At 65.8% G+C, this 22,687-nt stretch overlaps 3 protein-coding genes and 1 non-coding gene across 7 annotated transcripts; 1 reads left to right on the top strand and 3 right to left on the bottom strand.

Annotated features, from left to right (window-relative positions):
• Positions 1–963: 963 nt before the first annotated feature.
• KIAA1324 (KIAA1324 ortholog) lies at positions 964–15,804 on the bottom strand. 2 transcript variants are annotated; one of them, XM_032710640.1, is made up of 22 exons: positions 15,640–15,804; positions 12,944–13,064; positions 12,081–12,273; positions 11,147–11,294; positions 10,458–10,538; positions 9,757–9,862; positions 9,525–9,674; positions 8,706–8,794; positions 8,442–8,619; positions 7,833–7,961; positions 7,655–7,745; positions 7,465–7,570; positions 6,640–6,777; positions 5,988–6,239; positions 5,142–5,315; positions 4,563–4,731; positions 4,020–4,116; positions 3,844–3,945; positions 3,034–3,160; positions 2,051–2,229; positions 1,813–1,978; positions 964–1,247 (listed from the first exon to the last, which is right to left on the bottom strand). In XM_032710640.1, exons 1-22 carry the CDS (start codon positions 15,751–15,753, stop codon positions 1,131–1,133), a joined length of 3,027 nt encoding a protein of 1,008 aa, XP_032566531.1. In that variant the 5' UTR covers positions 15,754–15,804; the 3' UTR covers positions 964–1,130. The 2 variants fall into 2 exon arrangements, with proteins under 2 accessions (XP_032566531.1, XP_032566532.1); XM_032710641.1 differs by having other exon boundaries at positions 964–1,199.
• LOC116798318 (translation initiation factor IF-2-like) lies at positions 15,800–16,429 on the top strand. Its single transcript, XM_032710642.1, has 2 exons — positions 15,800–15,923; positions 15,972–16,429. Exons 1-2 carry the CDS (start codon positions 15,886–15,888, stop codon positions 16,291–16,293), a joined length of 360 nt encoding a protein of 119 aa, XP_032566533.1. The 5' UTR covers positions 15,800–15,885; the 3' UTR covers positions 16,294–16,429.
• A 1,751-nt stretch (positions 16,430–18,180) lies between these two features.
• LOC116798488 lies at positions 18,181–18,498 on the bottom strand. Its single transcript, XR_004360905.1, has one exon.
• Positions 18,499–19,142: 644 nt separating this feature from the next.
• Positions 19,143–21,208, bottom strand: TMEM167B (transmembrane protein 167B). 3 transcript variants are annotated; one of them, XM_032710645.1, is made up of 3 exons: positions 21,099–21,208; positions 20,351–20,482; positions 19,143–20,071 (listed from the first exon to the last, which is right to left on the bottom strand). In XM_032710645.1, exons 1-3 carry the CDS (start codon positions 21,106–21,108, stop codon positions 19,989–19,991), a joined length of 225 nt encoding a protein of 74 aa, XP_032566536.1. In that variant the 5' UTR covers positions 21,109–21,208; the 3' UTR covers positions 19,143–19,988. The 3 variants fall into 3 exon arrangements, with proteins under 3 accessions (XP_032566536.1, XP_032566537.1, XP_032566535.1); XM_032710646.1 differs by lacking the exon at positions 21,099–21,208 and adding an exon at positions 21,018–21,061; XM_032710644.1 differs by lacking the exon at positions 21,099–21,208 and adding an exon at positions 20,711–20,761.
• Between the last annotated feature and the right edge of the window lie 1,479 nt (positions 21,209–22,687).

The raw sequence follows: 22,687 nt of genomic DNA, 5'->3' as shown, positions 1-22,687 counted from the left end.
GGGAATTCGGGGTTTCAGTTTGGGGGGGGGCTTAGGAGGGGTTTCAGGAGTTATAGGGGTTTGGGGGGGGTTTGAGGGGGATTTGGGGGGGGTTCAGGGGGTAGGGAGGTTTTGGGAGGATTTGGGGGGGTTTCAGTTGGGGGGCTTAGGGGGGAGTTCAGGAGTTATGGGGGTTTTGAGGGGGTTTCAGGGGGTGGGTGGGGTTTGAGGGGATTGGGGGGTTTCAGTTTGGGGGGGCTTTTGGGGGGTTTGGGGAGTTATGGGGGGACTTGGGGGGGCTTCAGGTGTATTGGGGGGATTATGGAGGGGTTTCAGGGAGTAGGGGGAGTTTGAGAGGATTGGGGGGTTTCAGCTGGTGGGGGTGGGGCTTAGAGGGGAGTTCAGGAGTTATGGGGGTTTTGAGGGGGCTTCAGGTGTGTTGGGGGATTATGTAGGGGGCTTTCAGGGGGTAGGGGAGTTTGGGGGGGTTTCAGGGGGCAGGGAGGGGTTGAGGGGATTGGGGGGGTTCAGTTTGGGGGGGGCTTAGGGGGAAGTTCAGAAGTTTTGAGGGGGATTGGGGGGGTTTCAGGGGGTAGGGGGGGATTTGGGGCTTTGTGAAGGGGTTTCTCTGAAGGCTGCTCTCTCCTTTCCCTTCTCCTTCCCTCTCTCTTTCCTCTCCCAACATCTTGGAATGCACGGTAAGCTGGACTCAAGAATTCCGGACAATCCCTGTTGTGCAGGAGCTCCAGTTGGCCGAGGTTGAGTTTCCTGAGCGACCCTCTAGAATTGCCTGACTTTGGACCCAAATATTTGCTCACAAATCCGCCAAGGGACCTTTTCCCACCTCCTTGACCTCCCAAAATGCACAGGTGGAAGGGAACCAAACCCCCAGGACTGTCGCCGGTTGTCTGGGATGAGTCGCCCAACCTCCCCCTCACCCCCCTCCCCGTGTGCCCGCCCGTGCCTGCACCCCCAGAGCCACGGTACAAACCCCACTCCTGTATTTGGCATTTTGGGGCACTCGGGGGGGTCACAGGGGTGGGGATACGGGGGGGACACGACGTACAAAAGCCATGAGGGAGCTCCAGCTCCAAGAGGGTCCCTAAGGCCACGGTGCGGGGTGGGGGGCACAGGGGGCCCCCCCTGCCCCGTCACAGCTCCCGGTCGATGCTGCTGGACGAGCTTTTGAGCGGCACCGAGTCGAACCCGTCCGGCATCCGCTGTGGGGTGGGGACACTGAGGCACGGGGACAGCCTGCGGGGGGGAAACTGGGGCACGGGGACCCCCCCGTGGGGACACTGAGGCACAGAGACCCACCAGAGAGGGGAAACTGGGGCACAGGGACAGCCTGTGGGGGGGAAACTGGGGCACGGGGACCCCCTTGTGGGGACACTGAGGCACGGGACCCCGAGAGTGGGGAAACTGAGGCACAAGATTTCCCCCCAGGGGAAACTGAGGCACTGAGACCCCCAGGGTGGGGACACTGAGGCACAGGATCGCCCCCCCCCCAGTGGGGAAACTGAGGCACTGAGACCCCCAAAAGCAGGGAAAGTGAGGCACAAAGACCCCCCAGTGGGGAAACTGGGGCATGGAGGCCTCTGGTGATGGGGAAACTGAGGCACAGAGACATTCCTCCCCCCAAGGGTGGGGACACTGAGGCACTGAGACCCCTGGGGTGGGGCCGCTGAGGCACGGGGACAGCCTGTGGGGGGAAACTGAGACATGGAGACCCCCCGGGGGGGAACTGAGGCCTGGGGCACCCCCCAAGTCCCTCCCCTGCTGTGGCTCCTCTGGCGGCTCCTCCCGGGCTGTGCCCTCTTGACCCCCCCTTACCTTGGCCTTTAGGGCCCGAAGTTTCCCGAAAAGCGACATTTCGGTGGCAAAGAGCAGCTCGTCCTCGGCGTCCTCGCCCTCCATGATGGCACAGCTGTCGGGGGACACCGCCTCTCCCTCCCGCGCCGCCGCGTCCATCACCAGCTTGGAATACTTGTATTCCAGCCTGGGAATGCGGGAGGTGCCATCACCCCCGAGGCGACAGTGACCCCCCCCCAGCCCCGTGGCCATCACTCACTTTTGGGTCTTCTTCCAGAAATAGGCGGCGAGTGCGGCCAGCAGCACGGCCAGGCCCGTGCCCGTGGAAATTCCCACTTTGAGCCAAAAATCCACGCTCCGACACGGCCGTGATTCCTGCGGGGGCAGCACGACCCCCCCGTGGCACAGCCGCGGCTCCCGCCACACGTACGTGGTTTTCTAGGGGGGGTAAAGGGGCTTTAATGGGGTTTAGGTGGTCCTAAAACCCACCCCCGTGGGGCAGGGAGGGAGCTGGACCCCTGCCACATGGCAGTGGTTTTATGGGGAAGGGGAAATAGGGGGTTTAATGGGGTGGGGGGGGTCTCAAAGCCCACCCCCGTGGCGTCGGGGCAGGACTGGGACCCCTCTGCACGTGGGTGGTTTAATGGGGGGGAAAGGATGTTTAATGGGGTTAGGGGTCCCCAAAGCCATCTCCGTGGCGTCGGGGAGGGACCTGGACCCCCCCCCTCGGGTTCCACCACATGTAGTTGGTTTCATGGGGCGGGGAATGGAGGTTTAATGGGGTTTAGAGGTTCCAAACCCCATCCTGTGGCACAGCTGCACCTCCCCACACACGTATGGGGGTTTCTGGGGGGGGAAATGGGGTCTAATGGGGTGGGGAGTCTCAAAGACCACCCCCGTGGCGTTGGGGCAGGATCGGGACCCCTCTGCGCAGTGGTGGTTTTGTGGGGAGTGGGAAAGGATGTTTAATGGGGTAGGGGATCCCAAAGCCCATCCTGTGGCACAGCCACGGGGCCCCCACATGCGGGTGGGTTTCTGGGGGTGAAAAAGGGGTTTAATGGGGTTTAGGGGGTCCTAAAACCCACCCCCCCGGGCGCTGGGGTGGGACCAGACCCCTCCATGCAGGGGTGGTTTTGGGGGAAGAGGGAACAGGGGGCTCAGTGGGGTGGAGGTCCCACAGCCCAGGCGGGTGGGTGGATTTTTGAGGAGGGGGAGAAGGGGCTTGGGGTGGGGGTCCCATACCTGGACACCCCCAATGCAGGCGCCGGGGATGGCCCGGTAGTGGGAGGGGGCGCAGTGGGGACAGCCCTGCGGGGACACCCACAGCAGGTGGAAGGTGCAGCCGTCACAGGTCCCTTCGGGGCATTTGCTGAGGGGGGACAAGGGGGGTCAGTGGCAGTGACACCATAGGGTGACACCACAGGGGGGACAGGGATAGGAGCAGGAGGGTCCCCCAAGTGAAGCAGCCCAGGGATGTCCCTCTCTGCCAGCAGGAGATGGGGGGGTCACCCTGGGGGTGCCCACAAAGCCCCCCCCGCGGGTCCCCAATGTCCTCCCTCCCACCTGGGAACAGCCAGGGTGACATCCCAGGGTGGGGGAATGGTGACAGAGATGTCCCCAAAGAGAAGCACCCCAGGCTCCCTGCCAGCACAAGATATAGGGTCACCCTGGGGGTCCCCAAAGCCCCAGTGTGTTCCACCCCCCCACCACCACCTGGGGACAGCCAGGGTGCCAGTGACACAGCCATAGAGACACCCCACACTCAGGACCCCGTGACAGGGGTGTCCCAAAAATGAAGCACCCCAGGGATGTGTCCCTCTCTATAGGTGATGTGTGGGGGTCATCCTGGGGGTCCCCAAACCCCCTTGGCATCCCTGGTGTCCCTCCCCACACCTGGGGACAGCCGGGGTGATGCCCCAAGGTTGGGGACATCACGACACCTGTGTCCCCGAAGTGAAGCACCCTAGGGACCAGCCCACCCCAGCAGGAGATGGTGGGGTCACCTTGGGGGTCCCCAAAGCCCCCCCCGGGGTCCCCAGTGTCCCCCCCCACCTGGGGACAGCCAGGGTGCCACTGAGGGGGCTCAGGGGGTCACAGCGCAGGCGGAGGGTGGTGGCCCTGCCACTGGTGCAGGGCTGTGTGACGTCATTGGACCTGCCAGGGGACACGGGGGGGGTCAGGGGGACACTGGGGACACGGTGGGGTGTCCCCCCCATCCCTGCCCCCACCTGAAGAAGAAGATGACGTCGGGCAGGTCAGAATGGCTGCCTGGGAACAGCTCCGGGGGGGACACGACGCCATCCAGCACCGCGCTGGTGGTGACACCTGGGGGACATGGGGCCATCCCCGTGGTGTCCCCGGGCCACCAACAAGTGCCGGGGGTGTCCCCAATCACACCAGGGTGTGCCCAGTCACACCAGGGTGTCCCAGCATCGCTGAGGTGTCCTTGTCCCACGAGGGTGTCCCAGTGCCACCAGGGTGTATGGCAGTCCCACCCATGTCCCAGTGTCACCAGGGTGACCCATTCCCAGTATCTCTCACCCAGCAGAGTGTCCCCCAAAGTGGCCCATTCCCAGTATCCCAGTCCCTCACCCAGCAGGGTGTCCCATTCCCCTTCCCAGTATCGCATTCCCAGTGTCCCATTCCCGGTCCCACAGCCAGCAGGGTGTCCCATTCCCAATATGCTGTTCCTGGTATCCCATTCCCAGTATCCCTCACCTAGCAGGGTGTCCCATTCCCATTCCCGATGTCCCATTCCCGGTGTCTCTCACCCAGCAGGGTGTCCCCCAGGCTCACAGGCTGGGAGGACACAGCCCCACGGGCCCTGGCGCTGTCAGGGGGCACGACGATGGCCTGGCACACGTAGGATGTCACCCGGCGGGCGGGGGCCCCCCCCCGGCCCTGCGGCACCGAGTCAGCACACGAGGCCTTCTTCCTGCCCTGGGGACACACAGCATGCCTGGCACATGCAGGGCACATGTCCATGCCTGGCACACACCTGGCACACGTGGGGCACACGCAGGGCATGCCTGGCACACATGGGGCACACGCGCAGCACACACCTAGTACACACGGGGCACACACGGGGCACACAGGGCAGCCACCCTCCCGCATGCCCAGGCGTGTTCCCATATGTGAACGTGTGTTCCCGTGCCCTCCTCTCTGTGTTCCCATGTGTGTACCCGTGTGCCCGTGGCCACCCTCCTGTATGCTCAGGCGTGTTGCCATGTGTGCACGTCTGTTCCTGTGCCTCTCTCTCTGTGTTCCCATGTGTGCACACGTGTGTTCCCGTGCCCCTCTCTCTGTGCCCCCCGTCCCGCATGCTCAGCCGTGTCCCGGCTGTGCCTCACCTGGTGGCCGCAGGGGCTGAGCTGGAAGCGGTGGCTGTAGCGCAGCCCCTTGGGGGTGAAGCTGGGCCCGGTGCCCACCCCCAGCCCCATGCCCAGCGCAGGGAACTCGTAGAGCAGCGTCCGGCCGGGCAGGGACAGGGACAGGCTGCAGTTGTTGTAGCACAGGGAGCGCAGCTGGGGACAAGGACACGGTCAGGGACCGGGATGGGGACAGAGAAAGGAGCACAGGGACAAGGGACAGGGACATAGGGACAAGGGGTCAAAGACAGGGATAGTGGTCAGGGACAGAGGGACAGGGACAAGGAGAGGGGGCTCAGGGGTGGATGTGGCACCCGCCGGGGACACCCCTGTGGGCACCACAGGAAGCTGGCACTGCCCCTCAGGGACAGGGGACATGTGGTGTCACCCACTGGGGTCATAAAATGTCACCCACTCAGGGTCACCCACCCCACACTCACCCTGTCACCCCCCTGGGATGTCCAGGGGAGCTGATGTCACCCACCCTGTCACCTCCCTGGGATGGCCGGGGGGGCTGGTATCACCTCCCTAGGGACAGTTGGGGATTGGCATCACTCATCCAGGTAGTGTCACCCACCTAGGATGGCCGAGGGAGCTAGTGTCACCCACCCTGTCACCCACCCGGGATGGCCGGGAGGGGCTGATGTCACCCACCCAGGGTCAGACACTTTCACCTCCCTGGGAACAGCTGAGGGGGGCTGACATCACCACCCAGGCAGTGTCACCCACCCAGGACAGCTGGGGGGACCTGGTGCCACCCACCCATGACGGTGTCACCCTCCTGGAACTGCCCAGTGCCGCCCCCAGGGGACCATTGGGGACACTCACCTGGTTGCTGCGAGTGCCAGGCCCGCAGGGGTGGCACGAGGGGGTCCCTCCCGAGGGGGGTCCCCGCAGGACAGTGCCAGAGGGGCAGGGCTGGCAGGTCCCCGTGGGGTCCAGGGCACTGCCAGGGGGGCAGGGGGCACAGGGGCCTGTGGGCTGAGGGGCACAGCGGCGGCAGAAGGAGGCCACCCCCCCCAGCACGTTGGTGACGTTGATGCTGTACAGCTTGGCCACGTCACCCGTGTAGCGCCGGCCCTGCAGGAGACATGAATGTCACCGGGGCAGGAGTGTCCCCTGGAGTGTCCCCTGGAGTGTCCTCTGGGCAGGAGTGACCCCTGGGTGGGAGTGTCCCGGTGGATGGCAACAGGGAAAAGGGCAGTAATTCTCACTGTTTGGGGATTCCCTTGGCCTTCAGAATGTCCCAAAAGGGAGGACACTCCTGGGACTTCCAAAGGGACGAGGGCACACCCCTGGGACTCCCAGAAAAGGGTCCCTCTGGGACCCTCAAAGGGAAGAGGGGACCCCCCAAAGGGAAGAGGAGACACCCCAGGAAACCCTCTAAGGAAGATGGGACCCCCCCAGGCCCTCCCCAAGGGAAGGGGGGACACCCTGGGACCCCCCAAAGGGGTGAGGGGACCCCCTGCCCGGCCCTCACCGGCTGGTGGTAGGGGGTGCGCTGGAAGGCCCAGGTGAAGCTCAGGGTGCCATTGTGCTGCACCACGTACGTGTAGGACCGTCGGCCTGTGGAGCCCCTCCAGGTCTCCACCGGGCTGGTGGCGCGGGAATTCACGCCCTGCGGGGACAGCAACAGTGTCCCCTGCATGTCCCAAAGGCTCTCTGCTGGCAGGGACACTGGGGACCCTGAGGAGGGGCTCTGGGGACCCCCAAGGTGCCCCAAACCTCTCCTGCTGGCGGGGAGGGGCTGATCCCCAGCGTGTTTCACTTTGGGGACATCACTGTCACAGTGTCCTCAACTTTGGGGTGTCACCCTGGCTGTGCCCAGGTTTGGGGGAGGGACAGTGGGGACCCCGAGTTTGGGGACCCCCAGGGTGACCCCCCCATCTCCTGCTGGGAGGGAGGGACACATCCCTGGGGTGTTTCACTTTGGGGACACCACTGTTACAGTGTCCCCCCCAAACCCAATGTGATCCCACTAAATACGTGTCCCCCCGCTCACCACCATGAATGGGGGACACCACTGTCACGGTGTCCCCCCAAACCCGGGGCGACCCCCCAAACTGCCCCCCGCTCACCACCATGAATGGGGACACTGTGACAGCAGTGACCCCCCCAAACCCGGGGCGACCCCCCAAAGTGCCCCCCGCTCACCACCATGAATGGGGACACTGTGACAGCAGTGACCCCCCCAAACCCGGGGCGACCCCCCAAAGTGCCCCCCGCTCACCACCATGAATGGGGACACTGTGACAGCAGTGACCCCCCCAAACCCGGGGTGACCCCCCAAAGTGCCCCCACTCACCACCATGAAGTAGAGCTCGCAGCCCACGCTGCAGACAGTCTCGAACACGAAGGTGATCCTTCCCACCTCCCGGCTCTCCGTGTCCTCCAGCACCGAGTTGGGAGGGCTGGGCACAGCGTGGGGACAGCGTGGGGACACTGCCAGCCCCGCTGCACGGCCGCACCGCCCGGCCGCACGGACACCCCCTCACCTGAAGCCCGGCACCACCAGCGTGAGGATCATGAAGTCGCTGTCGGAGGCTCCGGCCGCCGTGTAGATGAAGTCCCCAGCTACCTCCCAGCCTGCGGGGACACGGCGGCGCTTGTGGGGCCCTGGCTGTGCCCGGAGAGGGAACAGGGAGGGGTCAGGGAGGGGACGGCCCCCTGTACCTGCGACGCCCTTGTACTCGAAGCTGATGCCGCTGAGCACGGTGGTCTCCATGTTGGGGGGCAGCACGTTCCACCACTTGTACTCCAGGCCCAGCGCGGGCTCCGTGCCCGGCGGGCACGACAGGCAGGCTGGGACACGAGGGGACAGCCCTGCACCGGGGTGGCACCCCCACCTCCCCCCCGGCAGCTCTAGGGACCCCGGTCATCCCTTGGGGACAATTACAGAGACAGGAGGGGACAGCCCCTTCCCCCTGGCAGCTCTGGGGACCCTGGTCGCCCCTTGAGGACAATGACAGGGATATCCTTAGCGGAGCTATGGGGACTGGAGGGGACAACCCCACCCTGGAGTGGCACCCACCTTCCCCCCTGGCAGTTCGGGGTGCCCCGGTAACCCCCCTGGGGGACAGTGATGGGGACAGGAGGGGACAGCCCTGCACTGGGGTGACACCCCCACCTTCCCCCTGGCAGCTCAGGGTGCCCCGGTAACCCCCACAGGGGACAATGATGGGGACAAGAGGGGACAGCCCTGCCCCCAGGACGGCACTCCCCTCCCGCCGGCAGCTCGGGGTGTCCCTGTTGCCCCCCGGGGACGCTCCGGGGCGGCCTTACCGGAGCCGTTGGAGAAGGAGCCGCGGGGACAGGGCTGGCAGGAGCCCCCGGCGCCCTTGGCAAAGCCGGGGTTGCAGGGGGGGCACCGCGACCTGCCCCCCGAGGGCGGCAGCCGGGCCGCCCGCGGCAGCTCCTCGCTGCAGATCTTGGGCTCTGCCCACTTGTACATCAGCTGCGTCTGCCGGGGCAGCGCGTGAGGGGGGGGACACCCGCAGGGGACACCCGCAGGGGACGGGGGGGCCGCCCCGGGGGTCCCCGCGGTACCTCCCCGCCGGCGTCACAGGCCGTGTGGGTGTAGAAGAAATCCTTGTCCGTGCAGGGGGGACGCGGTTTGCAGGACCCCGAGCCAGGCTCTGCCGGGGGGCGGGACACGGGGGTGAGGGGCAGGGGGACCTCAACGCTGTCCCCAACACGGGGGGGTCCGTGTCCCCCCTCCCAGCCAAGGGATACCGGGTCTTCCCTGTCCCCTGCATCACCTTCCCCAGGGACACCCCCACAGCACAATGTTGGGGGGACAAGGGGACCCCCAAGGCCACCAGCTCTGGTGTGGGGACTCCCGGGTGTCCCCTCTTTCCAGCAGAGGTGTCGGTCGTGAGGGGACCCCAACCCACCACGGGATGTCGGGTCCTCCCTGCTCCCCACATCATCTCTCTCTCCCCCTGGAGCACGGACTGGGGGGGACAAAGGGACCCCTAAAGCTGCCACCTCCGGGTGTGGGGACCCCCAAATGTCCCCTCTCCCCAGTGCAGATGTTGGGCTTGCAAAGGGACCCCAACCCTGTCCCCACTGTGGGATGGCAGGTCCCCCCTGTTCCCCCACATCACCTCTCCCTTCCCCAGGGCACAGAGTGGGGGGGACAAGGGGACCCCCAGAGCTGCCACCTCCGTGTGTGGGGACCCCCAGGGGTCCACTCTCAACAGTGTAAACATCAGGCTGACAAGGGGATCCCAACCCTGTCCCCTCCACAGAATGTCGGGTCCCCCCTGCTCCCCCCATCACCTCTCCCATCCCAGACCGGGAGGACAAGGGGCCCCCCAAAGCCGCTCCCCGCGGGCGCGGACACCCCGGGGTGTCCCCCCTCACCGGCGTAGGAGTCGGGCTCGCAGGGCTGGCAGGCGGTGGCCCCTTTCCCGGAGAAGGTGTCGGCGGGGCAGGGCTGGCAGGAGGCGGCACCGGGCGCGGGGGCGAACGTGCCGGGCTTGCAGGGGAAGCACTCGGAGGTGAACGCGACCCCTGGGGAGGGCAGGGGGCTCAGGGGGGGCGGGGAGGGTGGCGCGGGACCCTCCCGGGCCCCTCCCTGCCCGCCCTCACCCACCTGTGATGCCGATGTTCCTCACCAGCACCGGTTTGGGCGCCTTGGACCACACGGAGAAGGCGGTGGTGCGCCAGTACAGCACGTTGTTCCCGCGGCTCAGCTCCACCTGGGAAACGGGGAGCCCGCTCGATCGGGGGGAGGCCGCGGCCGAGGAGGGTGTCGGCACCGCAGGGGGGTCCCGCTGCCAGGGAGGGGGTGGGGACTATGGGTGGGTGGGGTCCCACTGCTGGGGGGGGGTTGAGACGATGGGTGGGTGCTCCCACGGCCAGGGAAGGGGTTGGGATCATGGGTGGGGGGTTGGCACCAGGGATGGGGGGTCCCACGGCCAGGGAAGGGGTTGGAAATAGGGATGGGGGGTCCTGCTGCCGGGAAGGGGTTGGCACCACGGGGGGGGGGGCCTGTTGCCGCGGGGGAGTTGGCACCGTGGGGTGTGTGTGGGAGGTCCTGCTGCCAGGTACGAGGGTGGCACCGAGAATGGGGGGGCCCTGCTTTTGGGGAGGGGGTTGGCACCACGGGTGGGGGGTCCTGCTGCTGGGAAGGGGCGGGCACCGCAGGGGGTGGTCCCATGGTTGGGGGGGTTGGCACAGTGGGGAGGCACATAGTCCCTTCTCTGCCATCACCTCCTGCCCCCTTTGCTCCTCGGGGAGCACCTTGTACCCAGGCGAGGGGCCGGGACCCCCGGGGTCCCCTCCCCCACTCACGCTGTGGAATTCCCAGCCCTTCTCCGTCGTTCTCATCCACCGGGATTCCTCCACCGTGGGCTGGCACTGGTCATTCTGCACCTGCGGGGGCGGGGTCAGGGACCCCCTGTCCCCATGGACCCTCCCGTCCCCAGGGACCCCCCCCTCATCCCCAGAGATCCCCCCTGTCCACAGGAAAACCCCCCCCACCCGTCCCCAGGGAATCTCCCTGTGTCCTCAGGGCCCCTCCCGTGTCCCAAGAGACCTCTTCATGTCCCCAGGGACCACTGCCATGTCCGAAAAGACCCCTCCCACGCCCCCAGGGACCCCTGACATGGCCCCAGGCAACCCTTATCAGGTGATCTCAGATCCCCAGGGCCCCTCCCCTGTCTCAAGAGACCCCTCCACGTCCCCAGGACCCTCCACCGTGTCCCCAGGGACCCCTGACACGGTCCCAGGCAACCCCTCAGGTGACCTTCAGGTCACCAAGGACCCCTCCCCTGTCCCTCAGGCCCCTCCCATGTCCCCAAACACCCCTCCCCTGTCCCAAAATACCCCTCCATGTCTCGAGACCCCTCCCACTTCCCAAGCCCCCTCCCCTGTCCCAAGACACCCCTGCCTTGTCCCAAGACGCCCTCCCACACCCCTAGGGCCCCCTGCCACGGCCCCAGGCACCCCCTGAGGTGCCCAGGTGATCCCCTGGCACCCACGAAGAACTCGAAGACGATGCTGCTGTCGGGGTACAGGTACTCGAAGGTGACGGTCCCCGCCTGCTTGAGGCTCACGGCGAACATGAGCGTGGCCGTGCACTCGTCCGTGTTCGAGGCCACGTAGTCTCCCCGGGGCACCCATGTTGACCTGGGGGGGGACACAGCCCCAGAGGGTCCTGTGACCATTCCAGGTAGGAATGGGGGGGTGGGACCAGCCAGAAGGACCCCTGGGGAGCAGGGGTGGGTGGGGGTGGGGGACACAGGGGGTGGGGTGAGTGGAGGTTGGGACAAACCAGGAGGTTTGGGGGTTGTTGGTACAACTGGAGTGTTTGGGGGTTGTTACAACTGAGAGGTTTGGGGGTTGTTGGTGGAACTGAGAGGGGTTGGTGGGTGTTGGGACAACTGGGAGGGTTCAGAGGCTGTTGGTGCAACCAGGAGGACCCCCTTGAGTGCTGTGGGGACTCCCGTGGGTGGCACATCCCAGTGCCACATCCTGGTTTTGCACCCCAGTGCGCCATCCCAGTGTCATATCCTGGAGCCACATCCCAGTGTCACATCCTGGTGCCCCCTCCTGGTTTCCTCCTGTTGCCCCATCCCAGTGCCCGGTTTCCCATCCCAGTGCCCATCTCAGTGCCACATTCAATATCCTGGTTTCCCACCCCAGTGCCCCATCTCGGTGTCTCATCCTGGTGCCTGGTGCCCCATCCCAGTGCCCCATCTCAGTGTCCCAACCCAGTGCCACATCCCAGTATCCCATCCTAGTGCCCCCTCCTGGTTTCCCATACCAGTTTCCCATCCTGGTGCCCCATCCTGGTGCCCCTCCCGGTTTCCCATCCCGTATCTTGGCTTCCCATCCCAGTGTCCCGGCTTCCCATCCCAGTGTCCCATCCTGGTTTCCCAGTTTCCGCTCCCAGTTTCCCCTGCGGTTCCTCACCCGCTGCAGTTCCCAGCGGTGTTCCCGGGCCCCTCCTGCAGCTCCAAGTTGGTGGCCACGTTGGCGAACCCGCGGGGCACCTCGTCCCACTCGTCGAAGCGGACGCCGGTGCCCAGCGAGTAGGTGCCGGCGGCGCAGGGGCGGCACGACTGTGCCTGCATCTCCAGGAACTTGCCTGCCTTGCAGGAGAACGCTGCCCACGGAAACCGGGATCACAGGGAATGTTCCCCAGCCCCCCCCCCCCGGGGGTGCTTCAGCCTCACCATCCTCAGCTCCGCCTTCCCAGGTGCTCCCAGCAGGAGGATCCCCCATCCCGCCCATCCCACAAAGGAACTCCCCCCAGTTTATGGGATTTGGCACCTGACCCGCAGTGCTTCCTGATCCAGGCGGGATGGGACACCTGGGCACAGAGACAGGGCACCCCCGGGGTGTGGGGGAGTTGGGATTCCCATCCTGCTCATCCCATTTGGTGCCTCTGTGTGTGGGATTCCCACCCCTCTCATCCCATCCCAGTGCATGTGTGTTATTCCCGTCCCTCCCATCCCATCCCAGGGACTGTGCGTGTGATTCCCACTCCATCCCAGTGCATGTGTGTTATTGCCATCCTTCTCATCCCATCCCAGGCACTCCATGTCTGTTATTCCCATCTCACCCAATCCCAGTGTGATTCTCACCCATCCCATCCCAGTGTAGTTCCCATCCCACCTCTCCCACTCCATCCCAGGCACTCCATGTGTGGTATTCCCACCCCAACCCAGTGTGATTCCCTGCTCTCCCATCCCATCCCAGGCACTCCATGTGTATTATTCCCACCCCTCCCATCTCATCCCACAGGCGCTATCCCGGCCGTTCCCGGCACTCACCGCACTCAGTGCCGCGGACGGGGTCGGGCAGGCCGGTGCAGAGCCCGGGGCTGTGTGGCACTGCCACCCTCCAGCGCGACCCGGCGCTGTCACACGCCGTGTACTCGTAGTGGTACTCGGACTGCGGGGGGGGGCACAGGGACAGCACGGGGGGAGCTGCCCCCGGGACCCTCGCGCTGCCCCCGCCAGGGCTGCACCCCCACCGTGCCCCCCGCCAGGGGTGTGCCCCCCAGGAGGGGCTGTACCCTCACCCTGTGCCCCCCAGGAGGGGCTGCACCCTCATCCTGTGCCCCCCAGGAGGGGCTGTACCCCCACCGTGCCCCCTGAGAGGGGCCGCACCCCCACCCTGTGCCCCCCAGGAAAGGCTGTACTCCCACCTCGTGGTGGTGGGATTCTGGGAGTGCAAGATGCTGGGAAATAGGGGTACTCGGAGTGGGGGGTGCTCTGGGTAGGGGTGCCCAAGGTGGAGGGTACTGGGGAATGGGAGTGCTCAATGTGGGGTTGCTAGTGGGGGGGTGGGCATTCGGGGGGTGCAGGATGCTGGGGACCAGGGGGGGCTCAGAGTGGGGGTGCCCAGGGTGGGGATGCTCTGGGTGGAGGGTGCTGGGCAATGGGGGGGCTCAGGGTGGGGTCAGGGAGTGTGGGGGTCCCAGGGGGTGCCGGGGTGGGGGCTGCCTGTCTGAGGGGGTCGCTACAGGCAGGACTTCAGACAGCACGACCCTCTCCCCCAAGGACCTGCCCCCTCAGCCACCAAACCCCATGGAGGGCCGGAGGGTCACCCAGGACCCCGCCCCCGACACCCCACGGGGCGACAGATCGGCGGGGCCACCTTGTGCCCCCTCCCCGGGGTGGGGGGGGACACCCCGCCCTGTCACAGCCTTGGGGTGGCCGAGCCGGTGACACGCGAGGCTCCTGAAACACCAGGGGGTCCTGGGGAGCACCGGGGACAGCGGGGGCACCGTGACCCCCCCATCCCACCGGCTGTGCCAGGCTGGGAGCGGCTCAAGGCCGGCGGGGAGGTGATACCGGGGAGGTGACACCAGGGACAGACACGGCGTGGGCAGGACCAAGGACGGGGCTGGGGGAGGGGACGGGGTTTGGGGTACGGGGTCGGGGGGAGACCCTCCACCCTCCGCACAGCTCTGGGGTGTCCAGGGGGCACGAGGGGGGAGGTGTGCAGGGTACAGGGGGAAGCTCACCATCCAGTTCTGGGGTGTTGGGGCACAGGGGTATAGGGGGCACAGGGGGGTGGGCACAGGGTACAGGGGGAGCCCCCCAGCCCCGTAGCAGCTCTAGGGTGTCCAGGGGGTACAGGGGGGAGCCCCTCATCCCTCACAGCAGCTCTGAGGTGTCAGGCAGGGGTGGTACCGCGTACAGGGGGCACAGGGTACTGGGTACAAGGGGGAGCCCCTCACCCTCACACAGCTCTGGGGTGTCGGGGCATGGGAGGTAGGGGGGGCACAAGGGGTGGGCACTGGGTGCAGGGGGAGCCCCTCACCCCCGCGCAGCCCCGGGCTGGCAGAACGCGGTGGTTTGTGCTCCCGGCGGCTGCCGGAGCGTGGCAGGTTGATGGGAAAACAACCGCTTTGATGTTCCCGTCAGCTGGAAACGGCGGCGATGGGGGGAAGGAAAAGGGAGGGATGAGGAGAAAAGGGGGGATGGGGAGGGGGGAGAAGGGGGGTGGAAGGGAAAAGGGGGGATGAGACGTGTCTGCAGCACCCCCCGCCCGTATCTGGGCAGCCCCGAGACCCCCCAACTCCGCATAGGGCACAGAGGAGGGTCCCCCCACCCTGGGGGTACCCAGGGGGTCACCCCAGCTTTGAGCAGCCCCGAACCTCCCCATCGCTGTCGCTCCCGAGGGATCCCCTTGGGGAGAAGGTTCTTTTCCCCTCTTCCTAAACTTTTCTTAGGTTTTTGTTTTAAATCTAAATAAATTGACCTAATTCAGCCGCGGGGCGGCCCGGGGGGCGAAGGGGGGGCATCCCGAGGTGTCACTGTCACCCTGCTCCGGCCAGGGGGGAGCGGGGCTGTCCCTAGGGAGGGACAGAGACAGGGGACACCCCCCCGCCGCGGGGGGCCGGTCCCTGGCGGGGACAGGTGCCAGCCCCGCTCTATTGTTCCCAGCTCCGGATCGTGGAACACGGACAAAAAAACTGGATCACGGCGTGAAAAACATTCCTGGCCCAGATTAAAAAGCAGCCGCAGGTCTGGGGGGGAAAGGGGGGAGAACAGCGGGGGGGGCACCCCAGGGAGGTGATCTGGGGGTTCACCCGCTGTCCCCGAGGCGGGCAGAGCCCAGGGAGTGACAGATCCCCCGGTTTTTCCTCGCAGGACACTCTGGCCACCGCGTGCCGGGCTGAGAATGGCACGTGGCCACCGGGAATGTCCCCCCCTCCCATTCCTTGTCATCCCCCCCCTTCCCAACAGCGCTCGGGGAGGGTTTGGGGCCACCACAATGTGTGTGAGGGGTTGGGATCTGGCGGCAGCAATAGGGTGACACCACTTGGGGTCCCCCCAGGAGACCCTCGGAGTCTGGCAAGGCCCCCCCTCCCCAAGGGTTCACCAGCCCGCCCCACTACAAGGACTCCCATTCCCTCCCTGTCCCCCCCCGCGCTCCGGGGCTCCGGTTCATGTCCCGGGGGGTGTGTGAGGAATTCGGGGGGGTTGTGCCCCCCCGCCATCCCCGGTGTCGGTACCTCCTTGCAGACGTGCAGCTGCTCCGCGGCGCGTCCCGGGAACGCGGTGACAGCGAGACACAGCAGCGCCAGCGGCGCCCACCGAGCTCGGGCTTCGGCTCCGGCTCCGGCCATCGCGGCGGCAACGGCGGCAACGGCGGCAACGGCGGCGGCTCCGCGGCCCGAGCGGCACCGGCACAGCCCCGCCCCCGCCAACCGCCCGCCCCCCGCGCACCGGCGGCACCTGCGCCGGGAACGGGAACCGGAATGGGAACGGCACCTGCGCCCGCCCCGGGAACGGGAATGGGAACGGGAACAGCACCTGCGCCCGCCCCGGGAACGGGAATGGGAACGGGAACAGCACCTGCGCCCGCCCCCCGCAACGGGAACGGGAATGGGAACGGGCATCACCCGCTGGGACCGGGATCAACACCCCCGGGAACGGCACCTGCGTCCGCCAACGGGAATAGGAACATAACCCCCGGGAACAGGAACGGAGCCCCCAAGAACCAGCACCAGGCACTGGGAATGGTACTGGGAACGGAGCCCCCAGGAATGGCACCGCTTTCGGGAACGGAACCGCCGGGAATGGAACTGGGAACGACCTCCGGCATCGCCCTCGGGAACGGCAGCCACGGGAACGGGCCCGGGAGTCGGCACCGGGAATGTCATTGATGGGAACGGCACCCGGCATCGGTACCAGGAACAGAGACACGACAATGGAACCCTCGGGAATGACATCCCGGGAATGACACCGGGCATCGGCAGTGTTTTCCATGGAAACAGCATCGGGAGTCATCCCCGGGAACGGCACCAAGCGTCATCCCCGGAACGTATTCCCGGGAACGGCATCGGGCATCACCCCTGGGAGGTATCCCTGGGAACGGAATCCCGGCACCGGGAACAGCCACGGGCATCACCCTCGGGAGGTATCCCCGGGAACGGCCCCGCCCCAAGCATCATTCCCAGGACGTTATTCCGGGAACGGCTCAGGATATCACCCCCCGCTCCGGGAACGGCCCCTCCTCCCGCCCCCCCCCCAGGGCTGGGGGGACACCGGGACGGGGGGTCAGGGGGCTCACGGGTCCCCCCACGCCCCCGAGCCGTCCCCACCCCCCGGGCCGTGTCCCCGCGGGGAAGGGCCAGCCCCGGGGACTGTAGGGGACAGGACTGGGGGGGACACACACGTGTTCTGGACATGGGGGACACAGGGAGGGGACAGAGCTGATATGGGGATAGAGGAAGATGGGGACACTGGGACATGGGGACACAGGAGATATGGGAACATGAGGGACACGAGGACACTGAGGGACACGGGATAATAGGGACACAGGGGATATGGGAACATGAGGGACACGAGGACACTGAGGGACAGAGCTGATGTGGGGCACAGGGGGACACAAAGGGGACATGGGGGACAGAGGGGCCATAGGGACACAGGGGGACATGGGGGATACAGGGGATATGGGGGCATAAGGGGACACTGGTGACATGGGAACAGAGGGGACACAGAGGGACACGGCTGACATGGGGACACAGAGGGACAGGGGGTCCCAGCTCTGTCTGTGGTGGTACAGGTAGTGTGGGCATGGGGGACACACCCATGGGGAGGGGACACGCGTGTCCCCAGGGCAGCCCAGGGACAGCCTCGGGATGCGGTGGCAGGGGGTGGCCATGTCCCACACTGTCTGCAGTGTCTGCTGTCCCTGGGCTGCCCTGGGGACACCTCACACACGGAACCCCCTCAGGACAGTGTTCCCCCTTTTGGAGTGTCCCCACAGCAGGGCCACCATGGCTGCTCCTCCTGGCAGTGCCAGCACTGCAGCTGTCCCCTGGGCACTACCGTGGCCTTGTCACTGCCACACCTGTCCCCTGGGCACCACTGTGATTGTCCCCTTGTGGCCACCCCCTTGTCACTGCCATGGCCATCGCTTGGTCACTGCCATGGCCATCGCTTGGTCACCACCATGGTGACTTGTCCCCTGTCACCACCACAGTTGTCCCCATGGTGGCTGTCCCCTGGTAACCATCAAGGCATTGTCACCACTGTTGCCACCTCCTAGTCACCCCTTGGCTGTGCCCTCGTGGCCACCCCCTTGTCACCACTATGGCTGCCCCTCTGTCCCCATGGCCATCCCCTTGTCACTACCGTGACTGTTCCATGGTCATCATCATGGCCTTGTCACCACCATGGCTGGCCCTTTGTCACCAGCACAGTGGTCCTCTTGTCACCACTGTGGCCATCCCTTGGTCACCACCACGGCTGTGCCCTGGTCAGCACCACGACTGTCCCTGTCACCGTGGTGGCTGTTCCTTTGTCACCACGGCCATGCCCTGGTCAGCACTGTGTCCATCTCCTGTTCACCACCATGGCTGTCCCCTTGTCACCACGGCCATCCCCGTGTCCCCACAGAGGCCACACCGGGGTGTCCCTGCCGTGTCGCACGGACCCTCCAGGACCGTGGACGAGGCCCTTGTGCCCCGCAGGGCCCCGGGAGACCAGGTAGGGCCGCATGACCCCGGCCGGTCGCGGTACGCCACTGGGGTTCTGTGGCAGCGGGCTCGGGTCAGAATCGCAGGGCGCTCACGGGCCAGGGCAGTGCCCTGGGCCTCGCCTATCTGATCGACTCATCCCGCCCGGCCCAGCCGCACAGCGCCCCAGGGGCTTCGCGGCGCCTTCTTCTCACCTCGGCCCGGCGGGGCCCGGCCGATCGAATAAGATCAACGTGTAGGGGGAGGGGGCTGGCGCCTCACTTACGGACTCTCACACCCCTCACACGCCCTTACACACTCACACGGCCCGTTACATGCTCCATTCACACACACACATGCCCTCACACACACATGCCCTCACACACACATGCCCTCACACACACATGCCCTCACACACACATGCCTTCACACACACATGCCTTCACACACACATGCCTTCACACACATACGCTCCCGCGCCTCTCTCTCTCTCGCCCGCCCGCACCGCCGCCACTCCCCACCGTCCGCTTCCGGTGCGGCCCCTTATATGGCGCGGCCGCGCGGTGCACTATGGGAAGAGCACGGTGAGACGCGCCCCGCCGCAGAGTGCCCCCTGGCGGCGGGAGGACCCGCAACGCCCCCGACCCCGCAGGCGGGAGTAGCCGGGACGGGAGACCCCACTACCCCATGGGACCCCATACCACCCCACACAACCCCACGGGATCCCCCGAAACCCCACAGCACCCCTCAAAACCCTACAGGATCCTTCTCACCCCAAACCTCACAGGGAGCCCCCCAAAACCCCACAGGACCCCCAGGCTAAGAACCCATCCCCAAAGAATCCACAAACCCCCCCTCACAGTACCCCCAGGCTGGGCAGCAGCCCCACAGGACCCCCCCACTAAATCCCAGGGGACCCTCAGACAGGACACCTACCCCACAGTACCCCCCCTGAATCCACAGGATCCCCAGATAGGACGCCTATCACACAGGGACCCCCCACACCCCACGGGACGGTCCCCCCGACCCCACATGACCCCCAGGCCAGTACAGCCCACAGGGGAGACCCCACTTTATTTACACATGGTATTTACAACCGGGGGGGGTCACCCCCCCCAGGACAGAGGGGAGACCCCCTTGAGGGGCCCCAACTCCAGGGGTGAAGGGAGACCCCCCGATGACAGTGGGACCCCTAGCCCCTCGTAGACCCACAGGACAGGGTTTGGTGCTCAGGGGGCACAGCTGGATACCCTCCCACCCCTGAGGGGCTATGGGGGGTTCCTCACCCCTTGCTCTGGAGAATTCCCAGGAAATACTTTTCCAAGGGTTTCAAGGTGCCCCAGTGTCCCCCCCAGGGCTGCCCTTGGGGGATGGAGGAGGGTCATGGACCATGGTGGTCCCGGGGCCACCACACGCAGGGTCTGGGCTGGGGCACCGTGGTCAGCACTGGGGGCTCTGGTGTCAGGACCAGGGGTCTCAGGTCAGCACTGGGGTCTCTGATCCATACTGGGGGCTCTGGGGTCAACATCGGGGGCTCTGGGGTTGGTACCAGGGGTCTCAGATCAGTACTGGGGTCTCTGGGGTTTCCAGGGTCAGTTCAGGTGTCTCTGGTTGGTCCTGGGCTCTGTACTGGGGTCTCAGGTCAATTCTGGGGTCTCTACAGTTGGTACTGGGATACTAGGATCAGGACTGGGAGCTCTGGTCCATCCTAGGGTCTCAGGGTCGATCCTGGGGTCTCTGGGGTCAGTCCCAGGGTCTCAGGTTGGTACGACAGCATTGGGGTCAGTCTTGGAGTCTCAGGTGGATCCCTGGGGGTCTCTGGGGTCAGTGCCAGGTCTCAGGGGGGTCCCCGGGGGTCTCTGGGGTTGGTGCCAGGTCCCAGGAGGGTCCCCCTGGGGTCACTTCCCCACCAGGACGTAGAAGGCCATGAGGAGGCAGGACACGGACACGGCCACGTGCAGGCGGGTCCCGATCACGGCGGCTGGGGGGACAGGAGTGGGGTGAGACCCTCTGGATCCCCTGTCCCCATCCCAGACCCCAGTGTTCCCAGTATTCTCAACCCAGACCCCAGCACCCCCACCCCACACCCCAGTGGTCCCATGACCCCACCCTGTACGCCAGTGTTGGCAGTGCTCCCAGCACTCCCCCCAGTCCCCCCCACCCTTGTGGAAGATCCCCCAGCCCCCCATTGCCCCCCACCACCACCAGACGCCCCCTCATCCTTGTGGCAGACCCCCCAGAGCCCCACTGCCCCCCTCACCCTTGTGGCAGACCCCCCAGAGCCCCCTCCTCTCGGACAGCAGCCAGGAGCGCAGCCGGGGCACCTTCCTCAGGTAGGCGCACGTGCAGACCAGGAGCAGCCCGAACACCAGCAGCCCGTCCAGGGAGTACACTGCGGGTACGGGGGGTCAGCGGGGCCCGGGGCACCCCCAGGGCCCCCCGTTACCCCTCCGGACCCCTTAAACCCCCTCTGGACCGCCCCGTTCCCCACCGTTGGTCATAGAGACCCCAGAGCCCTCCCAGACCTTCCGCTTCCCTCAGGACCCCCCAGACCCTCCCAAATCCCCTCAAACCCCCCGTTTTCCTCCCTGTTCCCCTCAGGACACCCCATTCCCCTCACCGTTGGTCATGGCTGCCCCAGAACCCCCCAGATCCCCTCATTCCCCCCCAGACCCCTCAACCCCCCCCCCCCCCCCTCCTCTCATCATTGGTCAAGGCTGCCCCTGTTCCCCCCCAGATCTCCCCCAATCCCCTCAGCGTTGGTCACGGCTGCCCCTGTTCCCCCCCAGACCTCCCCCAATCCCCTCAGCGTTGGTCATGGCAGCCCCAGGATCACTCCAGAGTCCCCATTCCTCCCATCCCCTCACCGTCGGTCATGGTGGCCCCGGGACCCCCCATTCCCCCCCAAACCACCCCCATCCCCTCACCGCTGGTCATGGCTGCCCCAAGATCCCCCCGGACCCACCCAGGACCCCTCAGACCCCCCAAAATCCCCCCGATCCCCTCACCGTTGGTCATGGCTGGCCCTCCCCCCCGCTCCCCCCCCGCCGCCAACGCGACACTGGAAGCACCCGCAGGCTCGACCAGCCGAGCGCCGAGCGCCAGAGGGGGAGCGGGAGGGGACAGGCGGCTTCAATCGAGCGCCTATTGGGGGGGGTGACACCGGTATCGCCCAGTGCTCGCCCAGCAGCACCAGTAAAGCCGCGCCCCGCGGAGCCCCGGCGCGCTCGAGTGCTGCCAGTGTACTCGGACGTGTGTGCACAGGCCTTATCTCAGGCTTCCAGTAGCCCCCCAGTGCACCCAGTAACCTCCAGTCCTCCCAGTAACCCCCAGTGCACCCAGTAACCTCTAGCCCTCCCAGTAACTCCCAGTGCACCCAGTCCCCATCCCAGCTCCCAGTTACCCCTCAGTATTCCCAGTAAGGCCCCAGTGCAACCAGTCCCCAGTGACCTCCAGGTTCCCAGTAACTCCCAGTCTAACCATAAGCTCCCCCCACAAGCTCCCAGTTCCCATCACAGCTCTCCCAGTAAGTAACCACCAGTCCCCCCCATAACCTTGGTTCCCCAACAACTCTCAATCCCCCCAGTATCCCAGCCCCTCCAGTAATCCTCAGTCTCCCAGTACCTCCATGTGCCTCCCAGTCCCATCCTAGCATCCCCATAGGTCTCCCCAATGACCCCCAGTACACCTAGTCCCCAATTCAGTTGCCCCAGTAACCCCCAGCTCCCTCAATAACCCCCCTAACCTAGTGGGACCAGTGTACCCAGCAGACCCCAGTGTTCCCAGTGTTCCCAGTGCATCCAGCACTAGTGTTCCCAGTGTTCCCAGTCCCCCAGTGGGTCAGTGCCCCCTGTAATCCCAGTTCCCCAGCAGTCCCTAGTGTTCCCAGTGTTCCAGTGCCCAGTGTTCCCAGCAGACTCCAGTGTGTCCCCAGTGGTTCCAGTGCCCCCAGTGTCCCCAGCAGGCCCCAGTGTCCCCAGTGCCCCCAGTGTCCCCAGTGACAGCTGAGGAAGCGCCACCAGAGGCTGGAGGAGGTCTGTGATGTCCCTCTGTCCCTGTCTGTCTGTCCCTGTGTTTCTGTGCCAGGCTCCATCCCTGCAGCCAGCCCAGACCTCCCACCTTCACCTCACCAGCCATCCGTGTATCCATGAGCCCTCCACCTATCCATGCATCCACCCACCCACCCATCCATCCATCTGTGTATATCCATGAATCCTCCATGCATCCATCCGTCCATTCATCCATCCATCCATGTATCCATGAATTCTCCATGCATCCATCCATGTATCTATCCATCCATCCATTCATCCATTCCTCCATCCATTCCTCTATCCATCCTTCCATCCGTCCCTCCTTCCATCCATCCCTCTATCCATCTGTCCGTGTATTCATGAATCCTCCATCCATCCTTCCATTTACCTGTCCATCCCTCCATCCCTCCATCCATCCATCCATCCACCCATGTATCTGCCCATCCCCCATCCTATCCCATCCCATCCCATCCCATCCCATCCCATCCCATCCCATCCCATCCCATCCCATTTATCCTATTTATCCCATTCCATTTGTCTTTATCCCATCCTATCCCATCCCATCC

The sequence above is a fragment of the Chiroxiphia lanceolata genome, chromosome 25 (genome assembly GCF_009829145.1).
Source record: "Chiroxiphia lanceolata isolate bChiLan1 chromosome 25, bChiLan1.pri, whole genome shotgun sequence".
NCBI classification, from domain to species: domain Eukaryota; kingdom Metazoa; phylum Chordata; class Aves; order Passeriformes; family Pipridae; genus Chiroxiphia; species Chiroxiphia lanceolata.
Note: the sequence above shows the minus strand (reverse complement) of the source record. Positions and strands in the feature narration are given on the sequence as shown.